General features: G+C 48.0%; 1 protein-coding gene across 5 annotated transcripts in view; it reads left to right on the top strand.

Moving 5' to 3' along the window:
- The window catches only part of LOC133380585 (haloacid dehalogenase-like hydrolase domain-containing 5), a 44,808-nt gene that overhangs the window by 7,279 nt on the left and 14,054 nt on the right, over positions 1 to 23,475 (top strand). The window contains exons 2-5 of one of the 5 annotated variants that reach the window (XM_061618120.1): positions 8,775 to 8,984; positions 9,608 to 9,720; positions 18,372 to 18,465; positions 20,569 to 20,602. In XM_061618120.1, the coding sequence (XP_061474104.1) occupies positions 8,775 to 8,984; positions 9,608 to 9,720; positions 18,372 to 18,465; positions 20,569 to 20,602 (451 nt within the window). The other 4 variants (XM_061618116.1, XM_061618118.1, XM_061618117.1 and 1 more) reach the window with 4 other exon arrangements.

The following is a 23,475-nucleotide window of genomic DNA, read 5'->3' on the forward strand; positions in this document are numbered from 1 at the left end:
GAAGATGAAGGTCAGGGTATGGGGCAAGGTCAGTAATAGGATTACAGGTACTCTGTGAACATGGCTGATATTTAATGAACTTCAACAGATTATGAGAACTCAGAGAGAAAAAAGTCCAAAAGGGCTCTGGGTTTTCCCCTCTTTTTAGACTTTGAACTCTTGATTCTCTCTGACTGTTTTGTGTATCGCCATGAAAATTGAGAGGGTTGTTAAGAAAGTGTTTCTGAGTTCAGGACTATACATTTTGTAAGGTTTTGTTTTGAAATGAGTTTATGGGAAGCATCAGAATGGCATGGGGGGTATTTTCAATTTAACATTGCGGAATGTGAAAAATCCATGCTGGCTATAGTATACAGCCACTCTTTTGGCTGTATACTGTAATAAAAAGTATAATATCCCTACAACATAACACTAAAAATATCAACCGTTAAAGTTCATTTAACATATATCAACATTTCAGTGAGCAAAAAGGTCACAAATAAGTGAGGAAAAAGCTCACAAGTAGGCCAAGTAAAAATATCCAGTTACTTCACATCTTCAAAGTTAGCTGTCCTCAATCTTCTCATCAAATAGTCAGTGAGGGCGCAGCAATCAGGCCTCGGTTTGTGCAGGGTTGTGCAGGGTTCTAAATCATGCAGTAGAGGAGGCTGCCCACTTCAGACTTTCACTCTCAAACTTGTAGAAGGCTTCTCATCATTGCTATAGCAAATGGAAACACCAGAAATTACTTTCTTCTTTATTGGGAATAGCAAGTTGAACCAAGTTGACTGACTACATGTAAATACTATCATGTACTCCTTGTGAACAAATGTGCACTAAAACTCTCCAGAAATCAGGCCCACGACTATAAGATATTGAGATACAATGTATGAGTAAATGAACTTGAGAAATGATTTTTTTGTTGAAGATAACAAATATCTTGATGATATTCTGATTAGCAAGCTAGCTAAATGTGGGCTGGATGGAACTATCAGGTGGATCCACAGTTGGCTCCAGAATCATACTCAAAGAGTGTTTATCAATGGTTCCTTCTCAAACTGGGTGGAAGTAACGAGTGGGGTACCACAGGGCTCGGTCCTGGACCCAGGGCTCTTCAACATTTTTATTAATGACTTGGATGAGGAGGTAGAGGGTATGCTTACCAAATTTACAGATGATACAAAATTGGGGGGCACAGCTAATACCGTGGAAGACAGAAACAAAATTCAAAAGGACCTTGATAGGGTGGAGCATTGGGCTGAAAACAACAGAATGAAATTCAACAGGGATAAATGCAAAGATCTACACCTAGGAAAAAGAAGCCAAATGCACAGTTATAAGATGGGGGATACTTGGCTCAGCAATATGATGTGAGAAGGATCTTGGAATTGTTGTTGATCACAAACTGAATATGAGCCAACAGTGTGATGTGGCTGCAAAAAAGGCAAATATTATTTATTTATTTATTTTATTTATTTAATTTCATTTATAAACCGCCCATAGCCAATGGCTCCCTGGGCGGTGTACAACATATAATAATACAATAAATCAACAAAAATCACTAGATATAAAATAAGATACATAATAACACTAAACAGTATTGAGATAACTAAAACATTAAAACATTAAAATATATAAAATGCATTAAAATGCCTGGGAGAATAGGAAGGTTTTAGCCTGGCGCCGAAAGGATAACAACGTAGGCGCCAGGCGTACCTCCTCGGGGAGACTGTTCCACAATTTGGGGGCCATCACCGAAAAGGCCCTGGATCTTGTCATTACCCTCCGAGCTTCTCGATGAGTCGGTACTCGGAGGAGGGCCTTAGATGTCGAACGAAGTGCACGGGTAGGTTCATAGCGGGAGAGGTGTTCCATCAGGTATTGCGGGCCCACACCGTGTAAGGCTTTATAGGTCAATACCAGCACCTTGAATCTGGCCCGGAAACAAATCGGCAACCAGTGCAAGCAGGCCAGAACAGGTGTAATATGTGAGGACCGATTGGTCCTCGTCAACAGTCTGGCTGCTGCGTTTTGCACTAGCTGCAGCTTCCGAACCGTTTTCAAGGGCAGCCCCATGTAGAGTGCATTACAGTAATCCAGTCTAGAGGTCACTAGAGCATGAACAACTGAGGCGAGGTCGTCACCGCACAGATAGGGGCGTAGTTGGGCTACCAATTGAAGATGGTAGAACGCATTCCGAGCCACCTAGGCTACCTGAGCCTCAAGTGACAAGGAAGGATCGAAAAGAACCCCCAAACTACGAACCTGTTCCTTCAGGGGGAGTGTAACCCCATCCAGAACCGGATGAACATTCTCCATCTGTGCGGAAAAGGCACTCACCAACAGCGTCTCAGTCTTGTCTGGATTGAGTTTCAGTTTATTAGCTCCCATCCAGTCCATTATCGTGGCCAGGCAATGGTTCAGCACATCAACAGCCTCACCTGAAGCAGATGAAAAGGAGTAATAGAGCTGCGTGTCATCAGCATACTGATGGCAACGCACTCCAAAACTCCTGATGACCGCACCCAGAGGCTTCATGTAGATGTTGAAAAGCATGGGGGACAGAACCGATCCCTGAGGGACTCCACAATGGAGAGTCCAGGGTATCGAGCAATGCTCCCCAAGCACTACCTTCTGGAGACGATCCGCCAAGTAGGAGCGGAGCCACTGCCAAGCAGTACCCCCGACTCCCAACTCCGCGAGTCTCTCCAGAAGGATACCATGGTTGATGGTATCAAAAGCAGCTGAGAGATCAAGGAGAATCAACAGAGTTACACTCCCCCTGTCCCTCTCCCGACAAAGGTCATCGTACAGGGCAACCAAGGCTGTTTCTGTGCCAAAACCAGGCCTAAAACCGGATTGAAACGGATCAAGATAATCGGTTTCATCCAAGAGCGCCTGGAGCTGGCTGGCAACCACCCGTTCCAAGACCTTGCCCAGAAATGGGACATTCGCTACCGGTCGATAGTTGTTCAAATTATCTGGATCCAAGGACGACCTCTTCAAAAGGGGTCTCACTACAGCCTCCTTGAGACAGCGAGGGACAACTCCCTCTCTCAATGGGGCATTGATCACTTCCTTGGCCCAGCCGGCAGTTCCAGCCCGGCTAGCTTTTACTAGCCAAGAGGGGCAAGGGTCCAGTACCGACGTGGTTGCACGCACCAGTCCAAGCATCTTGTCAACTTCCTCAAGCTGCACCAACTGAAACTCATCCAATAATTGAGGACAAGACCGTGATCCAGGTACCTCAATGGATTCAACTGTCCTAACATTAGAGTCGAGATCCCTACGGATGCATGTGATTTTATTTTGGAAGTGCCCCGCAAACTCGTTGCAGCGGGCTTCAGATGACTCTGTGGTGTCCTGAGGGCCAGAGTGTAAAAGCCCTCGTACTATCTTAAAAAGCTCCACTGGGCGGCATAAAGGTGATCTAATAGTGGCAGCAAAATAACACTTTTTTGCTGCCCTTACCGCTTCTATATACAACTTAGTGGAGGCACTTACCAAAGCATAATTGCATCCGTCAGGAGTTCGCCTCCATCTGCACTCAAGCCTCCTCCTCTCTTGTTTCATCACTCTCAGCTCCGGGGTATACCACAGAGCTGTATGAGCTCTACATTGAAGGGGGCGCGCAGGAGCGATCGTGTCAACAGCCCGGGTCATTTCCGTATTCCACAGTTCGACCAGGGCCTCGACAGGAGCACTAGTCTTATCAGCCGGAAAGTCTCCCAGAGCCTCCTGAAAACCCAGAGGATCCATTAGTCTCCGGGAGCGGACCAACTTAATGGGTCCCCCACCTTTGCAGAGGGAAAGGGACGCCGTAAGCCTAAATCTCAGCAGGCGGTGATCTGTCCATGACAATGGGGTAGATGAAAAACACCCCACCTGCAGATCACCATCTCCATGTCCAGTGGCGAAGATCAAATCAAGACTATGTCCCGACACATGCGTTGGGCCAGTAGAAAATTGAGACAGCCCCATTGTTGTCATGGCGGCAATGAAGTCCTGAGCTGCCCCAGATAAGACAGCCTCGCCATATTTTGGGCTGCATTAACAGCAGTATAATTTCCAAATCACGTGAACGATTAGTTCCCCTCTATTCAGCACTGGTTAGGCCTCATCTTGAGTACTGCATCCAGTTCTGGTCTCCGCACTTCAAGAAGGATGCAGACAAACTGGAACAGGTTCAGAGGAGGGCAACAAGGATGATCAGGAGACTGGAAACAAAGCCCTATGAGGACAGACTGAAAGAACTGGACATGTTTAGCCTGGAGAAGAGAAGACTGAGGGGAGATATGATAGCATTCTTCAAGTACATGAAAGGTTGTCACATAGAGGAGGGCCGGGATCTCTTCTCGATCGTCCAGAGTGCAGGACACGGAATAATGGGCTCAAGTTGCAGGAAGCTGGATTTCGACTGGACTTCAGGAAAAACTTCCTAACCGTTAGAGCCATGTGACAATGGAACCAATTACCTAGAGAGGTAGTGGGCTCTCCGACACTGGAGGCCTTCAAGAGGCATCTGGACAGCCATCTGTTGGGAATACTTTGATTTGGATTCCTGCATTGTGCAGGGGGTTGGGCTTGATGGCTTTACAGGCCCCTTCCAACTCTACTATTCTTTGATTCTATGGTAACTACTTCTTATAAGAACATAAGAGCCTGCTTGATCAGGCCAGTGGTCCATCTAGTCCAACATCTTCTTCTCACAGTGGCCAACTAGATACCTATGGGAAGCCTGCAAACAGGGCCTAAGCACAAGAGCACCCCCCCGGCATGGTTTTCAGCAACTGGCATTCAGAACCATTCTGCCTCTGACTGTGGAGGCAGAGTATTGATAGCCTTATCCTCCATGAATTTGTCTAATCCTCTTTTACAGCTAGCACAAATTTAACTAAGCGCGGTGTGAAGAAGTACTTTTTTTGTCTGTCCGGATTCTTCCAACATTCAGCTTCATTGGATGTCTACAAGTTGTAGTGTTATGATCATCTTACCCCTTATGTACCAAGCTGATTACTGTGCTCTGCAGGTGAGAGCCTTGTGCAGATACCATCAGGAGGTCTATTCTGAACAACATAGGAAGTAGACCTTTAATGTTGTGCACCTACCCTTTGGCATTCCCTTACTAGGCACCACCTCTGTTATCTTTTCGCTACCTGCTGAAGACCTTCCTCTTTTAAAAATCCTTTTAAGTAGAGACCTTATCCCAGTCTGTGTCTGTTTTGGAATTGCTTTTTAAGATGTTTTTAAATTTTTTTAAAGATGTTTTTAAGATTATTTGTTTTTAAGATGTTTTTAGTGTATTATCTCTTGTTTGCCACCCTGGGCTTCTTCTGGGAGAAAGGGATAGAATGATGCGTGATTGTGAATGATTTTGGTGATTTTATTATTATATGTGTTTCTTATTGTAATATGGTTTTTATGATGATATATATTGTAATTATGTTATTTGTTTATCTTGTTGTATTTTGATGGTTTTTACATGGTTTGCTTTGTGGTCCTTTGTTGTTTACTTATGTTATTGTTTAAGATTGATATTTAATTATGTTATTTAAATGTGGAAATTAATAGTGATATAAATCAGAGTATTGATTGGTTTTGAATGTATATTTGTATTCTGTTTCTTATACTGATCTATTGGTGTATGTAAATCACTTAGAAAATAGAAATTTAATTAATAATGAGAGAGTTCTCAAACTCGGATCATTTAAAGCATCCTTCAGAAAGACTCTTCATTGGCTCCAGAATAGCCTCAATGTTCTACATATATTGTTGGATGGTTCCTTAATATCTCTCCACTGTAGAACAGGATATGTGGTTGTAAACCACACATTGCATACTGTGATCCCAGGAATTGACAAAAGTCCAACTGTAAGCTTCCTTGGGATGAAAGAATACAATGTAATTTGGTCTGGGATAAATATTACGAAGGGTGATATATAAAGACCTTGAATAAACAGACTATGAACATTAAAATATGTGCAAGCTTACCATGTGTGCAGGCTAATTCCCACTAACCTTTTTGCATGTGGCCACGTACCTATACTTACATGGCTTCATGAAGAAATTCGGTAGTGAGTATTACTTGAAAATGGATGGAGCAGGCATAACATGGACCCTTAAATTGTTTTCTTTGTCACTGTGAGGGGCTGATTGTAGCTAGGGATGCAGTAGTGCTCACACGTGTGAACTCTTCCACCTTTGATAGCGTAATGTGAGACAGAGACAAAATAGTCAACCTCTCACCACAAGCAAAGGTCTGAAAATATTGTGACAAACTTAGAACTATTGATGAGATGTTGAAATCCCTGCATGACCGTATGCTAATCTGCTCAGATATTCTAGTGGTTCTATAAAACGGAGGCAATGGCTGTTGGTATGTTTTAAACATGTCCATACCTTATTGCCAGGGAAATATAGCCTTTAAATCTAGGGACTCTGCCACTGCACGCTTCACTTGCCAACTCCGCCTACTGTCACCAGTGCACCCCTGCATGGTTTGCCAGTGCTCCCTCTTGTCCTGCCCAAAGCCAAGTAATCCAGGCGCACTTGGTTCTGTGAGTTTTTCTCTTTTTATTAAAGTTACAGCAACTTCAAAAGCCTTTCGACTCATTCTGTCTATGCTTTCTAAGAACTAAATTCCCTGGCTTATTCTGCCTAAGCATGTCTTCAAGCTGCTGACGTATGGCTTGACTTTCTCGCAAAGTCTCTTGCTCTGCCTTAAAACCGGCTGTTGCTCTTCATGCCTCAGAATCCTTTGAGATTGGATCCCCATGGATCCCCCCCTCCATGGATCTCCCAGGTCCTCCTCCTTCCCCCCCTTGGGTCTCCCCCTATGGTCCCCCCTCCACCACCCACCGACTGACCGAGGGCCAGACCCCGCTGGCTCCCGGCACCTCTCTCATCACCATCCCACTCACTCATTCACCTGCTCACCGTGGGCACTACCGCTGCCACCGGGCACCACTGCTGCTGCCACCACCAGGCGCCTTGCATGACTTGCGCAGTGGCAGTGCTATCGCCACCGCTGCCTTGCAGCAGCATGCTGCGCATGAACGCTTCTGCACAGAAGCATGTAGCATAACACAAAAATATTATATAGGAAGAAATATTCAAATGTTAATTATAAGACTTCCTTGATCAGATGTTTTAAATGAAGTATTACAATGAACACTGTGTTTGTACTAGTCTATGTAGTTAAATTTAGTTATTCTCTCTCTAAGCTATTTGTGTTAGAGGAGAATCAGCTTATGCTGCCAGAAAAGTTAAACTTAATTTATTAGAGAATCCTGGGAAGCGTAGTTTGCGAAGGTTGGTGAGAGTTATTAGGAGACTCTTATTCTCTTCACAGAGCTACAGTTTCAGAGTGGGTTAACAGTCAGTCCTTCTTTCCAGGGAACTCTGGGAATTGTAGCTCTGAGGAGAACAGGAGTCTCCTAACAACTCTGAGCATCCTTCACAAACTATACTTACCAGGATTCTTTGGGGGAAGCCACGACTGTTTAAAGTGGAATAATGATGGAATAAATGTATGGTGTGAATGTGGTGAAGTGCACAGGCTGAATTCCCCTGTGTTTGGGGCTTTGGGGGCCCTTTCTTTTAAAAAGAATTTATGTACCGGTGGAAATGTCAGGGTTCCTCGTATCTGCTGATACCTTCCTCTTGTCCGTGTTTCCTCGTGTACTGTTTCAGCTATGTAAGCTATAGCACTGGCATCCCGAACACTGGAAGCAGCATTATTTTAAAGATGAGGTGAAAGAGTTTTTTAAAAAACTATTAATTTTTTTTTAAAATATGTGTTTTAAATTTGTATATTTGTTTTAATGTTTTTGGTGGCTGTAAACCGCTCAGAGAGCTTCGACTATGGGGTGGTATATAAATACAATAAATAAATAAATATTAAGGGACGATTCTCACTAGGAAAGCAACATTTATATTTTGCAAGGAAAGTCCAAAGAGGGGCAGTGTCTCTGACCCCGTAATTTCCTTGGTGGATGTGTGAGTGTGCAAGCAGCGGGATGTGTACTGTCTATTTTCAAAGAGCAGTGCTCCCATCACTACCTCTGAAGCTGCCATTTAAACTTGTGAGAGTCCACAAACTGCTTACTTGGAATTGTGGAAGATACACGGTGGGGTGGTTCAACACATGTTATCTGAGTCTCCAAAACAGTTACAGTGTTTAAAAATGGAAGCAAAACATTCTTCCTGCATGTTTGAAACTTGTGTAGATAGCTTTAATAACAGTGCTGGGTGCTTTCTTACTCCTGTAATCCATTAGTGGAAGATTTGGTGATAAACCTATTTTTTGTTTTTGTTACTTTCTTGCCAACTGTGCCCATTTGAACAGTCCAAACTGGCTTTAGAAGGAGACATTTTTTGAGTGCATGTTGAGTTGAAGCAAAGATTACATAATTAACTGGAAATATTTATACAGTATTTGAAAGCAACCCAGTGTTTTGGCCTCTGGTATTAAGCCCAGCAATATTGTTCTTGGGAACCACTTTATCTGATGTTCATCTTTTACATTGTTCAAACATGTGATGAAACATTGTTTAACAAAATGGCTCTTATGACAAAAGAACATTCATTCTAAACTTAATATTTAAAGCTACAGCATTGTGGGATTTTAGGGGGTGTGAGAGAGAATGAGAGAGGAGAGAACCATGTATGCCATCTTGAGTGTCTTGGAGGAAAGACGGGAGATATATACCAAATAAATAAATGATGTTGTGAATGTAAGCTTTGCTTGATCAAGTGAAGTTTTGTTGATGAATTCCCCTCCCCTTTTATTTCAGCTCAATGTACAACCTACCTTTGGCTTTCTTTTTGACATTGATGGAGTATTGGTACGAGGAAAGACACCAATTCTAGGTGCAAGAAAAGCTTTTCAAAAACTAGTTAATTCTCAGGGAGAATTTTTAGTGCCTGTAGTATTTGTCACTAATGCAGGAAACTGCCTTCGTCAGAAAAAAGCAGACCAGCTATCTCATGTTCTTGGAGTGCCGGTGAGTAAGTTTAATGTCTTCTGAATGTGGACAGCATTTTTTCCCCCTCCTATCTCATATACATAATGAAGGAATCTTCACATTTTTATAAATAGTCAAGTTAGTTCAATGGTTTTTGTCTTGCGCTAATAAAGACAGCATCTTTAAACGTCAGTTCTCAATTTTACTGTTCTCTTTTAACAAAGATGCAATATATTTCCAAATCATTTCAGCGAGTGTCTCTTAGGGGATTAATATATTTATCAGCTTCATGTTTTACAGGGCTAATTGTGTATAGTTCTGTACAAGTAACATTAGCCCCATTAAGAGTAAGCTGCATTCTCAATATTGCTTTGCTTCTTTTGTACATCATCATCAAATATAACATTTATCAAGTGCTTAATAATGTGCTTTTTGTCCACAGGCTCAAAATCTATGTGCGTTTGAACCTTTCCTCTAATACACAAATAGGGTGCCAGGGTGGAGGGAGAGGGAGGCAACCCCCATTTTAAGCACTGGTTGTCTGCTCTGGAAACAAATGTGATCTGAATTAATGTTGAAGTACCATCTTCATGAGGAAAGAAGACCATGGTAAAAGAAAGCATACTAACTAAAGAACTAATTTCCTATTGTCTCTCTCATAGATCTTCCAAGACCAAATCATGATGTCACACAGTCCTTTGCGAATGTTCAAACGTTACCATGACAAATGTGTTCTTGTGTCTGGGCAAGGGCCACTTCTTGACATTGCTAAGCAGTATCCTTTAGAAAACATAGCTTATTTTATACAGAAGAAGCTTTTGGTGTGAAGGGTGAAACCCTATTTTTTGTTATCGGGATTAATAGGTACATTTTGTAATGTAGAGAATGTTCTCCATGAACTCTGATGAAGTTAGTAAATCATATGTGTGGTCTTGCAGTATACATCACAGGACAGGGAAAGAAGGGCAGGCAAAGAAGGGGAACATTTCCTCTTTTTCTCAACGTTTCCCATCTCCCTGAAGATGGTTGCTGCTTCACCTACGCCTCTCTTTGAGCAGGCATAAGCAGAGAGGCTGCAGTTAACAGCTATTCAGTCACACTACAGTAGTGATGGGGGAGTGTGTGAGCTTTTGCTCACTCCTGAAAAATTGTGGGGTGCTTGTCTTTGGCTGCGGGAAACAAACAAGGTAAGTTCAGTTTGCCTACCACTTTAAGCAAATGCTCTTAGATACACATTTGAAATCAGCAGGATGTGCTTCTAATTAAATGTTGAAGATTGGAGTTTTAAGTGTGCAAAAAGTTAATAATATACTAGTTCTTGCAACCATTGTGTTTCTGAAGAAAAAGACACATTCATAAAACACTCAGATGGCTCTAAAGTCTGGAGAATGTAAAAATAGCACCTCTTGTCCCATGGGCTTTCCCCATCATCTGTGCAGTTATTTTTCACACTGTTCAGTGCACAGATGGGCAGCCTGGAAGCCAGGGGCCACATGCAGTTGTTGGCCTTATTTTAGGCAGCTCCTGAAGTTGCCCCATTCTTCTGTCAGAGTTCTGTTTGATTCCTCCTTATTTTTCCTGGCTTTTTTGTGTTTTTTCCTTCTTTCTATGTCGTTTCAGAATAAGCAGAAAAGGCAAAGTTTTATTTGATACATCAGTTGGGTTAATTATTTTTTAAAATATTGGTTGTATTGCTTGAGGAAAAGAAGTTTTCTCTTCCAGCTGTCTGAGAACAATGCTAAGCTTCTGCTAAAACATACTCCTTTCTGTGTATGTGTATATAGTGCACTAAAGTCAATAAGGAATTGCTTTTACTTGCTGTCCAGAAAAGGAGCTATATTGGTCTTCTATACTAAAACACACACGACTTCTGTTTGCTTATTTTAGAGTAACTCCATCACTGCCAGTTGGCCTTACTTTTGAATAGACTTTATAGGGCAGGGAAATTCTGACCTTAGGTAGCCATGGTGGAAATTGTCTTTATTCCAAAGTAGCTAATCCAGAACCCTTTTGTCTCTGGCTCTGCCTATCGTTAACAACCCCTAACAGATTATCCCTGAGGAAATGTGGCCCTCACCAGAAAAAAGGATGCCTACCCAACTTTTAACAGCTAAAGCAATTGTACAGTTCTTCACTGGTTAGAGCTGCAGAGTGAACACAGTTGTCGTCTTATAATAACAACGTTGATCTTACTGTGATATATGAACTTTCCTGCCCGCAAATGGTTATGCAGAGTATTCAGTTGTGTGACACTAATGGATGCCTACTTCTCTGTGTGGAATATGAACCCACCTAGTTTTATGTAATTTTTTTCTCTTTGCAGAAAAAAATAGTAATAAAAAAAGAAAGAAATCTTAAAGCATGAAAAGTGTTCCTGAATTTGGGGGTTTTGTTGAATATTCCAGAGCTGAAGTATAACCAGCATGAATGCATACTATACCAATTCAAAAAACTTGCCTTTGGATAATTGTGAGAATCCCAGTGAACCAAAGAAGAGTTTCTCTTGAAGTATAGCGGGCCCAAGATTATTGTTGCTCTGTGCCTCTATGTTCTCTCAAAGGGTGGGAAAACACTTCTTTTATATAATCCCGTTCCGTGCCTGGGACCTACCGGGCAGAGGGACGAGCTTGCGGCCGCTGTCGATGTCCCGGCCGCCATCTTGGATGGGATGCGTGCACACACGGCGCGCTGGCGCGCCGTCGTGTGACGCGGCAGGGAGGCGGGGCGGCTGAAGGCTATTTAAGGCCGCCCCGCCTGCTTCCCGCCATCCAGTTCAAATTTCGGCGGCAACCGGGGCAGCCGCAGCAGCAGCAGCTTCGGCTCGGCGCGGTTTCCTTCAGCGGCAGCTTCGGCCGGGCTCCTTTTGGCGGCAGCTTCGGCGGGGTTCCTTTGGCAGCGATCGCGGCAGCAGCAGCTTCGGCAAGGCGCGGCTTCCTTCAGCGGCAATTTCGGCAGCAGCAGCTTCGGCGGCGGCTTCTCTGCCGGCGCACGTGGGCCTCCGGAGGCTTCCTGTGGCCAGGGTGGCTGGGCGGCAGCGAGCCCCCCCCCCAACCTCATTGAGAGACAGGGAGGCAGTGGCGGCGGGCAACAAGGCCTAGGCGGCGAGGATCCTGGGGCAGTCACGACGAGGCGGCAGCGCAGGATCGGATCCAGCACGGCGAGGACCACAGGCTAGGCGGCCTTTGGCCGGCAACTTTTAAATTTAATTGTTAATTTTAATTAGCGCGGGGGTAGGTGGGGCACGACCCAACCATCAATCCTTGCCACGTGCAGGGCAATTAGGCTACCCTCCAGGATAATTGGGTGCCGGGTGGGGGTATTGATTAAGCAGGCGGGCTCCTTCACAACGCTTTGTAATCACGTCGTTTTGCAAGCGGGGCCCCCTATCTCCCTCTAGTATGCCTAAGAAAGGACAAGGGGGGCCAAAAGGGAAGGGAAAGGCCCCCAGAGCAGGGGGGAGATGCCCACCCCCAGCGGCGGAGGGGGCAAGGAGTGGGGAGGGGCCACCATGGGCGGCCATATTAGCCAGGTTGGAAGCCCTAGAACATGGCTCAAGCCACCCTAATGCACCCCGGGACCAACCTGTGACAGGGAAGAAGAAAGACCCACCACCCAAACGGTCTCGGGGGAAAACACAGCGGCCAGTGAACAGTGCTGATGCAGGGGCTGTTGCTTCCATCTTAGCGCGACTGGATGTGCTGGAGGCCGGGCTCAGGGCTGAGGCGAGGACGCCCAGCATAGAGCCAGGCGCAACTCCCACCCTGCAAGCAGCCCCAACAATGCAGCCCGCACAAGGACCTTTGGCGGAAAGCACACAGGGTGAGTCCTCTATCATGCCACAACAACAAGGACAGCAGCAGTGGAGCTGGGCCCCCTGGGGGTACCCCTACTGGCCCTTTTCCCCACCAGCGGTAACCGAGGGATATGGGCAGGCAGGGACCCCCGCCGGCGGGGGGGAGGTTACGCCACAGCAGCAGCATCCCCTAAGGGAGGCCTGCGAGCAGGTCTGGCACCTCGCCGCTGGGACGGCGACGGAAGGAGGACATCAGCCCGCCCTGTCTGCCAACCCCCCTGCAGAGATATCCGACCCCCTGGGATCAGTCAGAGAGGGGGCCATACCTTTTGGGGAAACGTCTGCCCCACTGGGTTTTCATCTTCTGCCTGCTACGAAGGACAGAATATGGAGGGGAGAGTATGTGGACCTATTCTCGCTCCTGTACAGGGAGCCGGTTGGGAAGGATAAGGATAAAGGAGAACATGCAGAGCCCGATAGGCCCAAGCGCCGACGGGTAGAGCGCTCTTGGGCTAACTGGCTGCCTGCATTCCTTACCTACATGGGGGTGGTAATACAGAGGCAGCCTCACAGGGCCTCGGTACTGATCAAATACCTCGATATCATATACCGGGGCTATTCGGAGTTTCAAGGGACGGCATGGCTGGACTACGACCAGGCGTTCCGTATGAGGGCGGCTTTTGATACATCCCTCCCCTGGGACAAGAAGGAGGCTGACCTGTGGCTGCAATTTATGGCGCATTCTAGACCCATGGCAGGCGATAGGGCGGACAGCGGCCATCTCTTGGCGCGCCAGGCATCAGCAACTGCTTCCCGCGGGCCTGCGGGGCAGGGGGTTCAACCCCGCCTGCTTTGCTGGGAGTTCAGCTCGCGTGGCCTTTGCGGTCGGAGCCCGTGCAGGTTCAGACATGAATGTGCCATATGTGGGGGCCCTCACGCCTGCACTAGCTGCCCCAGGGGCCGCCCCTTCAGGGGTGGAAACAGGGATTCGGCTGGCGCAAGGAGGACAGGGGCTGCAGGCGCAGCTCAGGGAAAGGGGCCCCAGCCCAATTAAAATTGCCGAGCTCCGACACTTACTCCACCTTTACCCCCTAGTCCTAGATGCCCAGTTTTTATTAGAAGGCTTCACAGTGGGTTTTCGGATCCCCTATTTAGGTCCCAGGCGACCTTTCATGTCCTGCAACCTTAAGTCAGTGGAAGGCATGGAATCAGTTCTGAGAGAAAAAATTAGGAAGGAAGTAGTAGCCGGCCGGGTTTTGGGCCCCTTTGCTGCACCACCCATCCCCTCACTCAGAGTTTCCCCGTTGGGCCTCGTCCCCAAGAGGGCACCAGGTGAATTTCGCCTGATACACCACCTGTCCTTTCCACAGGGTGAGTCAGTCAATGACTTTATCCCAGCGGAGCTGTGCTCAGTCCGCTACACATCATTCGACTGTGCTGTGCGAATGGTCAGGGACTGCGGGGTTGGGGCCCTTATGGGAAAGTGTGACATCAAGTCTGCTTTCCGCCTCCTCCCGGTCCACCCACAGGACTTCGAGCTGTTGGGCTTGGCTTTTGATGGTGAATATTACGTGGACAGGGCATTGCCTATGGGCTGCTCTATATCATGCTCTGTTTTCGAGCGCTTCAGCTCCTTCTTGGAGTGGGCGGTCAAGAGGCGCGCAGGCTTGCAATCAGTGGTACACTATTTAGATGACTACCTGTTTGCGGGCCCTGCGGACTCAGGCACCTGCAGGGCGTTCATGGCACATTTCGCGGGGCTGGCTGGGGAGCTGGGCGTCCCCCTCGCGGCCGAAAAAACTGAGGGCCCATCCACTGCTATCACGTTTCTGGGCATCGAGATAGATACGGTGGCCCAATGCTGCAGGCTTCCTCAGGACAAGTTGGGGGCCCTCAGGGAGAAGATCTCAGAGGTGGTCAGTTCTAATAAGGTGACATTAGCCACTCTCCAACGGCTGGCAGGCCAGCTGAACTTTGCCTGCAGGGTTGTAGCGCCCGGCCGCGCCTTCCTGCGGCGCGTATATGACGCCATGGCTGGCCTATCACGATCCTACCACCGCACACGGGTGACAGCCGCTCTTAGGGCTGACCTGACAGTGTGGTCCACCTTCTTGCGGAACTTTAATGGGGTCTCCCTATGGAGAAGGGATCGCCTGTTGGAGGCAGAGCTACAGGTGCACTCCGATGCCTCGGGTGCCTTCGGTTTTGGGGTCATTCTGCATGACTCATGGTGCCACGGCAGCTGGCCACAGGGCTGGACACTGGCCGGCCTGACCAGAGACCTGACGTTCTTAGAGTTCTTCCCCATTGTCGTGGCCGTACACCTCTGGCCCGACAAGCTGTGTAATTCCTCAGTCCACTTTTGGTGCGACAACCTCCCCACAGTGCACGTTATTAACACCCTGTCCTCTAGAAACCCCAACGTTATGCTTCTGGTGCGAGCATTCGTGCTCCAATGTCTTCGCTATAATATTCAGTTCCTGGCGCGCCACGTTCCGGGTATTGACAATAGTATTGCTGATGCTCTATCACGGAACCAGATGGAGAAGTTTCGCCAGCTGGCACCGTGGGCAAGGGCTCTGCCGGAGGCGTTCCCCCCAGCGCTATGGGAGATTGGAGGATTGAATCAGAAAGGGCCATAAGCCTTTCTGTGGCGCCCAGCACTTTGGCCAGCTACCAGGGGGCAGGTAGGGATCTATCTAACTTCAGAGAGTCCAGGGGTTACGTCCAGGAGTGGCCCATCCCGGTCGAGCAGCTTATGGAGTTCTGCGTGGAGGGGAAACGGAGAGGCCTTTCAGTCAGGACCATCAAAGGTAAGCTCTCAGGCCTCGCTTTCCTAGCGAAGGCACGGGGCTTTCAGGACTACACGGGTGACTTTAGGGTGCGCCGGATGCTGGAGGGTTGGTCCCGCGAGCGCCCTTGCCCCCCGGATGCCCGCCTCCCCTTTTCCCCAGAGCTATTGTTTGGCCTGCAGGGACAGTGGAAGCACTTGTGTTCTTCCCCTTTCGAGGCCCTGCTATATCATGCTACGGCCCTCACTCTGTTTTTTGGGGCCTTCCGAATTGGGGAGGTGGTGGCAGCTTCCAAGAGGGATAACTCCCTCCGAGCCCTGCTAGTCTCCGACCTCAGCTGGAGGGCAGAGCGGGCCATCCTGCGGCTCAGGCGGTCTAAAACGGACCAGCATGGTAAGGGGCGCCTGGTGGTATTGGCCCCATGCCGGCAGCAAGAACTCTGCCCAGTAACAGCCCTGCGCGGTTTTGTGGCAGCGAGGGGGTCGCAGTCAGGGTACCTATTCATACATAGGAACTCCCAGCCCCTTACCAGATACCAGTTCTGGTCCGTGGCGAAGGCCGCACTGGGGAACTTAGGCGTGGACCCCAGTAAGTTCGGGACACACTCCTTCCGGATAGGCGCGGCCTCCACGGCGGCCCTATTGGGCTTTACTAAAGACAGGCTTCAGGCCGTGGGCGGGTGGTCCTCGGACGCGTACAAGGCCTACGTTAGACCACTTGCTGACACACACGGCGCCAGCGGCTAGACTTTGCCCCCCCCAGGGCCCCCCCCCATTGTTACCCAATGTCGTTGTTGTTTCAACAGATCGCTGGACAAGATCGGAGCAGCCACGCATCCTCCTATGTGGCCACAGTATGATGTTCTGGGCAGGCCGCAGGGCGGCGAAGTCTCGCTTCGGCACGCAGCTGGGGCTCAGTCAATGGGCCGCAGTGCGGTGGCTGGGACGTCGGGGGATGCGTTGGGATGGGCTCCTGCCAGCCTTGTTTCAACCGGCTGTGGAAGTGGCAGCGCCCCAGGTGCTGGTGATCCACCTCGGGGGCAACGACTTGGGTCTGTTAAAGGGCAAGGCCCTAATTGAACAGGCATGCGGTGACCTCCGGGCCATTGCACGTCGCTGGCCGGGGGTGCACTTAGTGTGGTCAGACATCCTGCCGCGCAGGAGGTGGAATTGTGCCGGTGACCCACGAGGGATGGACAGGGCACGGAAAAAGGTGAACAGGCAAATTCAGAGGGCCCTTAGGGACTTAGGAGGTTCTGTCATCCACTACCCAGAGGTGGGCCACAACAAGCTTGAGCTGTTTCGGCCTGACGGCGTCCATTTGACGGACAAGGGCAACGACATCTTTCTAAGGGACCTGCAGAAGGGTTTACACCAGATTCTTATCGGGTGTGGGGTAAAGGGGGACTAAGCAGAGGCTTGTCCCCCTTCTGTGGCGAAGAAGTGCGGGGAAAGGTTAAAGGGAAAGGGCAGCTAGGTGACACCTTTAGGCACCTTTGGGGGTGACAGGCGGTCCGGAGGCCTGCAGCTCAGGGCTACACGGCCCGGGGACAGGGTACGGGCCGCCTTTGGGGCCAACGTGCCTCATCCGCTCAGAGTTTCAGGGCTCCGAGGGGCGGTGATGCGGGTTGGACCCCCTACACATCTTCAGGGTGTGGCTGGAGCTGGGGGGCTGGCACAGGGCAGCCCCAGGCTCAGGCAGGGCATGATCGCCCGATAGCTGCTAACAGGCTTTGCCTGGATCTCCAGAACGCCCCGCCCTTAATCTCCCTTCTGCAGGTTCATTATTCAATTGATTCTGTTTAAATAAAGTGGCCCATCATTTACCCAAGCAATGGTGTCTGTGTTTTATTTCGGCAATAGGCCGCAATCCCGTTCCGTGCCTGGGACCTACCGGGCAGAGGGACGAGCTTGCGGCCGCTGTCGATGTCCCGGCCGCCATCTTGGATGGGATGCGTGCACACACGGCGCGCTGGCGCGCCGTCGTGTGACGCGGCAGGGAGGCGGGGCGGCTGAAGGCTATTTAAGGCCGCCCCGCCTGCTTCCCGCCATCCAGTTCAAATTTCGGCGGCACCCGCCCGACCCTCCCTCTGCTGCAGTGTGATCCATTTGGTCGCTACGGGGCCGACTAGGAATTTTTGGCCTGCCTGCCTCGCTTTGCTGGCAGGTTTCTTTTGCCTACTCCACACTGTGGTTGGGGGGAGGGGTCAAGGGTTAGCACGGGTGCCCCTGGGGTCAATAGGCTGATTGGGCTGTTTAGTTTGTATTGTTAACGGTCACTTTGGGATGCAAGCGAAGAAGTGCGGGGAAAGGTTAAAGGGAAAGGGCAGCTAGGTGACACCTTTAGGCACCTTTGGGGGTGACAGGCGGTCCGGAGGCCTGCAGCTCAGGGCTACACGGCCCGGGGACAGGGTACGGGCCGCCTTTGGGGCCAACGTGCCTCATCCGCTCAGAGTTTCAGGGCTCCGAGGGGCGGTGATGCGGGTTGGACCCCCTACACATCTTCAGGGTGTGGCTGGAGCTGGGGGGCTGGCACAGGGCAGCCCCAGGCTCAGGCAGGGCATGATCGCCCGATAGCTGCTAACAGGCTTTGCCTGGATCTCCAGAACGCCCCGCCCTTAATCTCCCTTCTGCAGGTTCATTATTCAATTGATTCTGTTTAAATAAAGTGGCCCATCATTTACCCAAGCAATGGTGTCTGTGTTTTATTTCGGCAATAGGCCGCAAACAACATTTGACTGTTAACTGCCAAATGAAATCTGTTTTGGCAGTGCAGAAATGTACATTCCACTAAAATACAGCAATGAAATTGCATTATTATCCATAATGAAAACATTACTAGTCTTGGGTTTTGTCAGCCTATTACAATCGACAGGCTGCGAGAAACCTTTCCCTTGTTGGACATGGTTGACCATGACAGAAGACCTAAAGCTCTGGTAAGTATACTACTGAACATTTATCTTAACAATTTGTTTAAGAGTTTTGTATTGTCATTAACCAAAATGATAAAAACCATAGTTGCCAGTGTTATGGTATCCAAGTAAACTGGTAGTTGATAGGCAAGGCTTACAGCTATCCTTGGCAATTTTAGTTGAGATCATGGGGCGGGGTGGGTGGGACACTGGTTAGGCCTCATCTTGAATACTGCATCCAGTTCTGGTCTCTGCACTTCAAGAAGGATGCAGACAAACTGGAACAGGTTCAGAGGAGGGCAACAAGGATGATCAGGGGACTGGAAACCAAGCCCTATGAGGAGAGACTGAAAAAACTGGGCATGTTTAGCATGGAGAAGAGAAGACTGAGGGGAGATATGATAGCACTCTTCAAGTACATGAAAGGTTGTCACATAGAGGAGGGCCAGGATCTCTTCTCAATCATCCCAGAGTGCAGGACACGGAATAATGGGCTTAAGTTGCAGGAAGCCAGATTTCAACTGGACATCAGGAAAAACTTCCTAACTGTTAGAGCCATACGTCATATGGAAGCAATTACCTAGAGAGGTAGTGGGCTCTCCGACACTGGAGGCCTTCAAGAGGCATCTGGACAGCCATCTGTCAGGAATGCTTTGATTTGGATTCCTGCATTGTGCAGGGGGCTGGACTTGATGGCCTTATAGGCCCCTTCCAACTCTACTATTCTATGACAGGGAAGGCTGGCTTAAACTTCTACCTCCTGGCTATCACAGCCATTATCCTAATTACTCTCCACAGCTGCCATTTTTGTTTTTAAAAACCTTCATGTTTAATAACACATTTACCCAACACCTAGTCTGGCCCTAAAAGTCTGCCTGCCTGCTGATTGAGTACTCTTAAACTTAGGATGTTCTGGAAGCTTCAGTGCAAAAAAACATTTTCAAGTACATGTTATATAGGCAGTTGAAAGGAAAATTTCATTGCCTTTATATTGTCCACAGCATTTAAAAGGTTGTACACTTTGTTCTGAGGATTACTCATTATTGACTGATCCCTAATAGATTAGGAAGCAACTAAGAGAGCAGGATATAAACATGAGGAAATGTTTCCAAGAACTAGTAACAGCATTGCCCAAGTATTGTAGGAGGAAGGGAGTGAAGAGGCAAGAGCATTGGACTGAACCAGTCTAGTCCAGGAGGAAGGGGCTGGGAGACTGTCTAGCTCCTTAATTGCCTTTACTGCCTTGTTTTGTTTGTGGAGGGTAGTTATGTGTAGTTGCATTATTTTATGAAACTTGTTTTTGGGTCTGTTCTGGGTGCGTGTTCTTTCTCCATTAAGCTCGAGCATGCACACACATATTTAAATCAACTTTAAAGAAAGGCAAGGAAATGGAGGACGATCAAATTTCATAGGGTTTCTATAATAAATTAGACATGGTATTGTAGGACTGCGAGGAATAATCAGATAGAAGAGGTCTATGTATATTTGAATTGCATCATGGAAATGGTGAATTTTAACTGTAAAGAGATTGTAGGATTTTTGTTGTTGGTAACAAAATGAATTTGAATGTTCTGAAAATATTTTTTAAAAATAGAGAAGGAATTGAAATGCACCACAGCTGTCTTCTCCTCTTACATAGCCACACACACCCCATACTACCTTATCCTCACACCTAGGATATTGCATTATTGAGTATTGTGCAAAGAGTAAAGTCCATTTGGGCACACTGTGGCAATGTGCTAGACCTCAAGGAGTGAAATGTGTGTTTTGAGGAAATTCTGGCTCTTGAAAAGATAGCAGTGACCTGTCCTGGAAAGTGAAGGGACTCGAACAATTATACCGGTTAGTGTGGGAGCAAGACATGACGTAAAACTAAGAAGAACCAGGGACAAGTACTTTAAAGGGACTTTAGATTTGCAGGGCATATGAATGAGATGCTCTTCCAGGTGCTTCTTGCAACAGACACATTTTCATTCCTTACAAATGTAAGCAGGCATGTCAAGAATTTCATTAAAATGTGACTTGTATGCCTATCAGAGTCAAAGGAAACTATAGGTGCCCAAAGAGGATACTTTCCTCTTGTAAAGATAACTCACCTAGTAAAGATAACTTGTTTTCTCTTTGCAGCATCCAACAGCAGTGGAACTTCCCAAGATTGAAGGTCAGTATGTCCAGTGCTCTAGTAAATGATTCCTAAGTGAAGTAGAACGTATAATGGCTTTCTTGAAAAGAACCCATCTTGATTGCCTTAGTGGCCAGTTTATTTATTTATTTATCATTTGATTTATATCCCACCCTTCCTCCCAGCAGGAGCCCAGGGCAGCAAACAAAAGCACTAAAAACACTTTAAAACATCAGAAAAACAGATATTAAAATACATTAAAACAAAACAACTTTAAAAACTTTTTAAAAAAAGTTTTGAAGACTTTTTTTTAAAGTTAGAAAACATTGTTTTTTAAAAAAGGTTTAAAAGCATATTAAAAAGCAATTCCAACACAGAAGCAGACTGGGATAAGGTCTCTACTTAAAAGGCATGTTGAAAGAGGAAGGTCTTCAATAGGCACCGAAAAGATACAGATGGAGCCTGTCTAATATTTAAGGGTAGGGAGTTCCACAGGGTAGGTGCCACCACACTAAAGGTCCATTTCCTATGTTGTGCAGAACGGACCTCCTGTAAGATGGTATCTGCAGAAGGCCCTCACCTGCAGCATGCAGTGATCAATTGGGCATATAAGGGATAAGACAGTCTTTCAGGTATTCTGGTCCCAAGCTGCATAGGGCTTTGTACACCAAAACTAGAACCTTGAACTTGGCCCAGTAGCAAATGGGCAGCCAGTGCAATTCTTTCAGCAGCAGGGTGACATGTTGATGAAAACCTGCCCCAGTGAGCAGTCTCGCTGCCACATTTTGCACCAGCTGCAGCTTCTGGACCAACCTCAAGGGCAATCCCACATAGAGCGCATTACAGTAGTGCTGCCTAGAGGTTACCAGTGCATGGACAACAGTGGTCAGGCCATCCCGGTCCAGAAACCAGCCGAGGCTGGTAAAAGGCACTCCTAGCCACTGAGGTCACCTGGGCCTCTAGCGACAAAGATGGAACTAGGAGCACCCCAGACTATGGACCTTCTCTTTCAGATAGAGTACGACCCCATCCAAAGCAGGCAACTGACCAATTATCCAAACTTGGGAACCAGCAACTCACAGTACCTCCGTCTTGCTAGGATTCAGACTCAGTTTATTGGCCCTCATCCAGCCCACCACCAAGTCCAGGCAGCGGTCCAGGGCTTCACGGCCTCTCCCGATTCAGATGTTACAGAGAAATAGAGTTGGGTATAATCAGCATATTGCTGACACCTTGCCCCAAATCTCCTGAGGACTGCTCCCAAGGGCTTCATATAGATGTTAAACAGCATGGGGGACAAGATGGTATCCTGCGGCACCCCACAGCACAACTGCCAGGGGGCCGAAAGACAGTCACCCAATGCTATTCTCTGAAAACGACCCTGGAGATAGGATCGTAATCACCGTAAAACAGTATCTCCGATACCCATCTCACCAAGTCGGCCCAGACCATGGTCAATGGTATCAAAAGCCGCTGAGAGATCAAGTAAGAGTAACAGGGTCGCACTCCCCTGTCCTTCTCCCGATAAATCTCATCCATCAGGGCAACCAGGGCTGATTCAGTCCCATAACCAGGTCTGAACCAAGACTGGAACGGGTCAAGATAATCTGTTTCATCCAAGAGTATTTGCAATTGCTGTGCCACAATCCTCTCAATCACCTTCCCTAAAAAGGGAGTATTTGCGACCGGTCGGTAATTGTTGCAGAGCAATAGGTCCAGGGTGGATCACTGCCTCTTTCAGAGCAGCTGGAACCATTCCCTCCCGCAATGATGCATTGACCACACCCTGGATCCACTGGGTCAACCCCCCTTGGCAAGCTTTAATAAGCCAAGAAGGGCAAGGGTCTAGAGGACACATTGCTGGCCGCATCATTGCAAGTACCTTGTCTATGTCATCAGGCCGCATCAACTGAAACCGTTCCCAAGAAGTTGCAGCAGATGTTGCACTGGACACCTCATTGGGAACTACAGTAGATGTGGATGGGGCATCAAGACTGCTGCGGAGGTGAGCATCAAAGTGCCTTGCAAACAATTCACAGTGGGCCTCTGAAGGGTCTAAAACTCCATTTCCTGGAGTTGATGTCTGCAGAGCCATACGACAATGGAATCAATTACCTAGAGAGGTAGTGGGCTCTCCGACACTGGAGGCATTCAAGAGGCATCTGGACAGCCATCTGTCGGGAATTCTTTGATTTGGATTCCTGCATTAAGCAGGGGGTTGGACTTGATGGCCTTATAGGCCCGTTCCAACTCTACTATTCTATGACCCCTGACAATACGGAAAAGCTCCATTGGACAGCTAGTTGAGGATGCAATGGAGGCCGAGAAGTGGGCCTCCTTCACCTCTGTCACCGCCACACAGTAGGCATGGTTATGATGTTTTACTCATGCCCGATCAGCCTCACAAGCATGTCTTTCGCCACTTGCACTGTAGCCATCATCCAGCCTGTTCCATTGTCCTTAGCTCACTGCAGAGCTTGGAAAAGTTACTTTTTTGAACCACAAGTCCCATCAGCCCAATCCAGTGGCCATGTTGGCTGGGGCTGATGGGAGTTGTAGTTCAAAAAAGTAACTTTTCCAAGCTCTGGCTCACTGGTATACCAAGGTGCAAACCGGGCTCCACAATGCCGGAGAGGGTACTCGGGGGCAATCGTGTCAAGAGCCTGATGCACCTCACTGTCCCACAACGTGACAAGGGCTTCACCTGCTCTATCTACTGGGAATGCCCCTAGGGCATTCAGGAATCCAGTGGATTCCATTAGTCTCCAGGGGTGGACCATCTTAATCTGTCCACCACCACTGCAGGGAAGGATCGGAGCTACAAGTCTAAACTTCACTAGGAAGTGGTCTGATCATGACAATGGGGTGACATCCACCCCCACTATCTCCAGACCACCCCTTCCTCCATCTGG

The sequence above is a fragment of the Rhineura floridana genome, chromosome 3 (genome assembly GCF_030035675.1).
Source record: "Rhineura floridana isolate rRhiFlo1 chromosome 3, rRhiFlo1.hap2, whole genome shotgun sequence".
Lineage (NCBI taxonomy): Eukaryota > Metazoa > Chordata > Lepidosauria > Squamata > Rhineuridae > Rhineura > Rhineura floridana.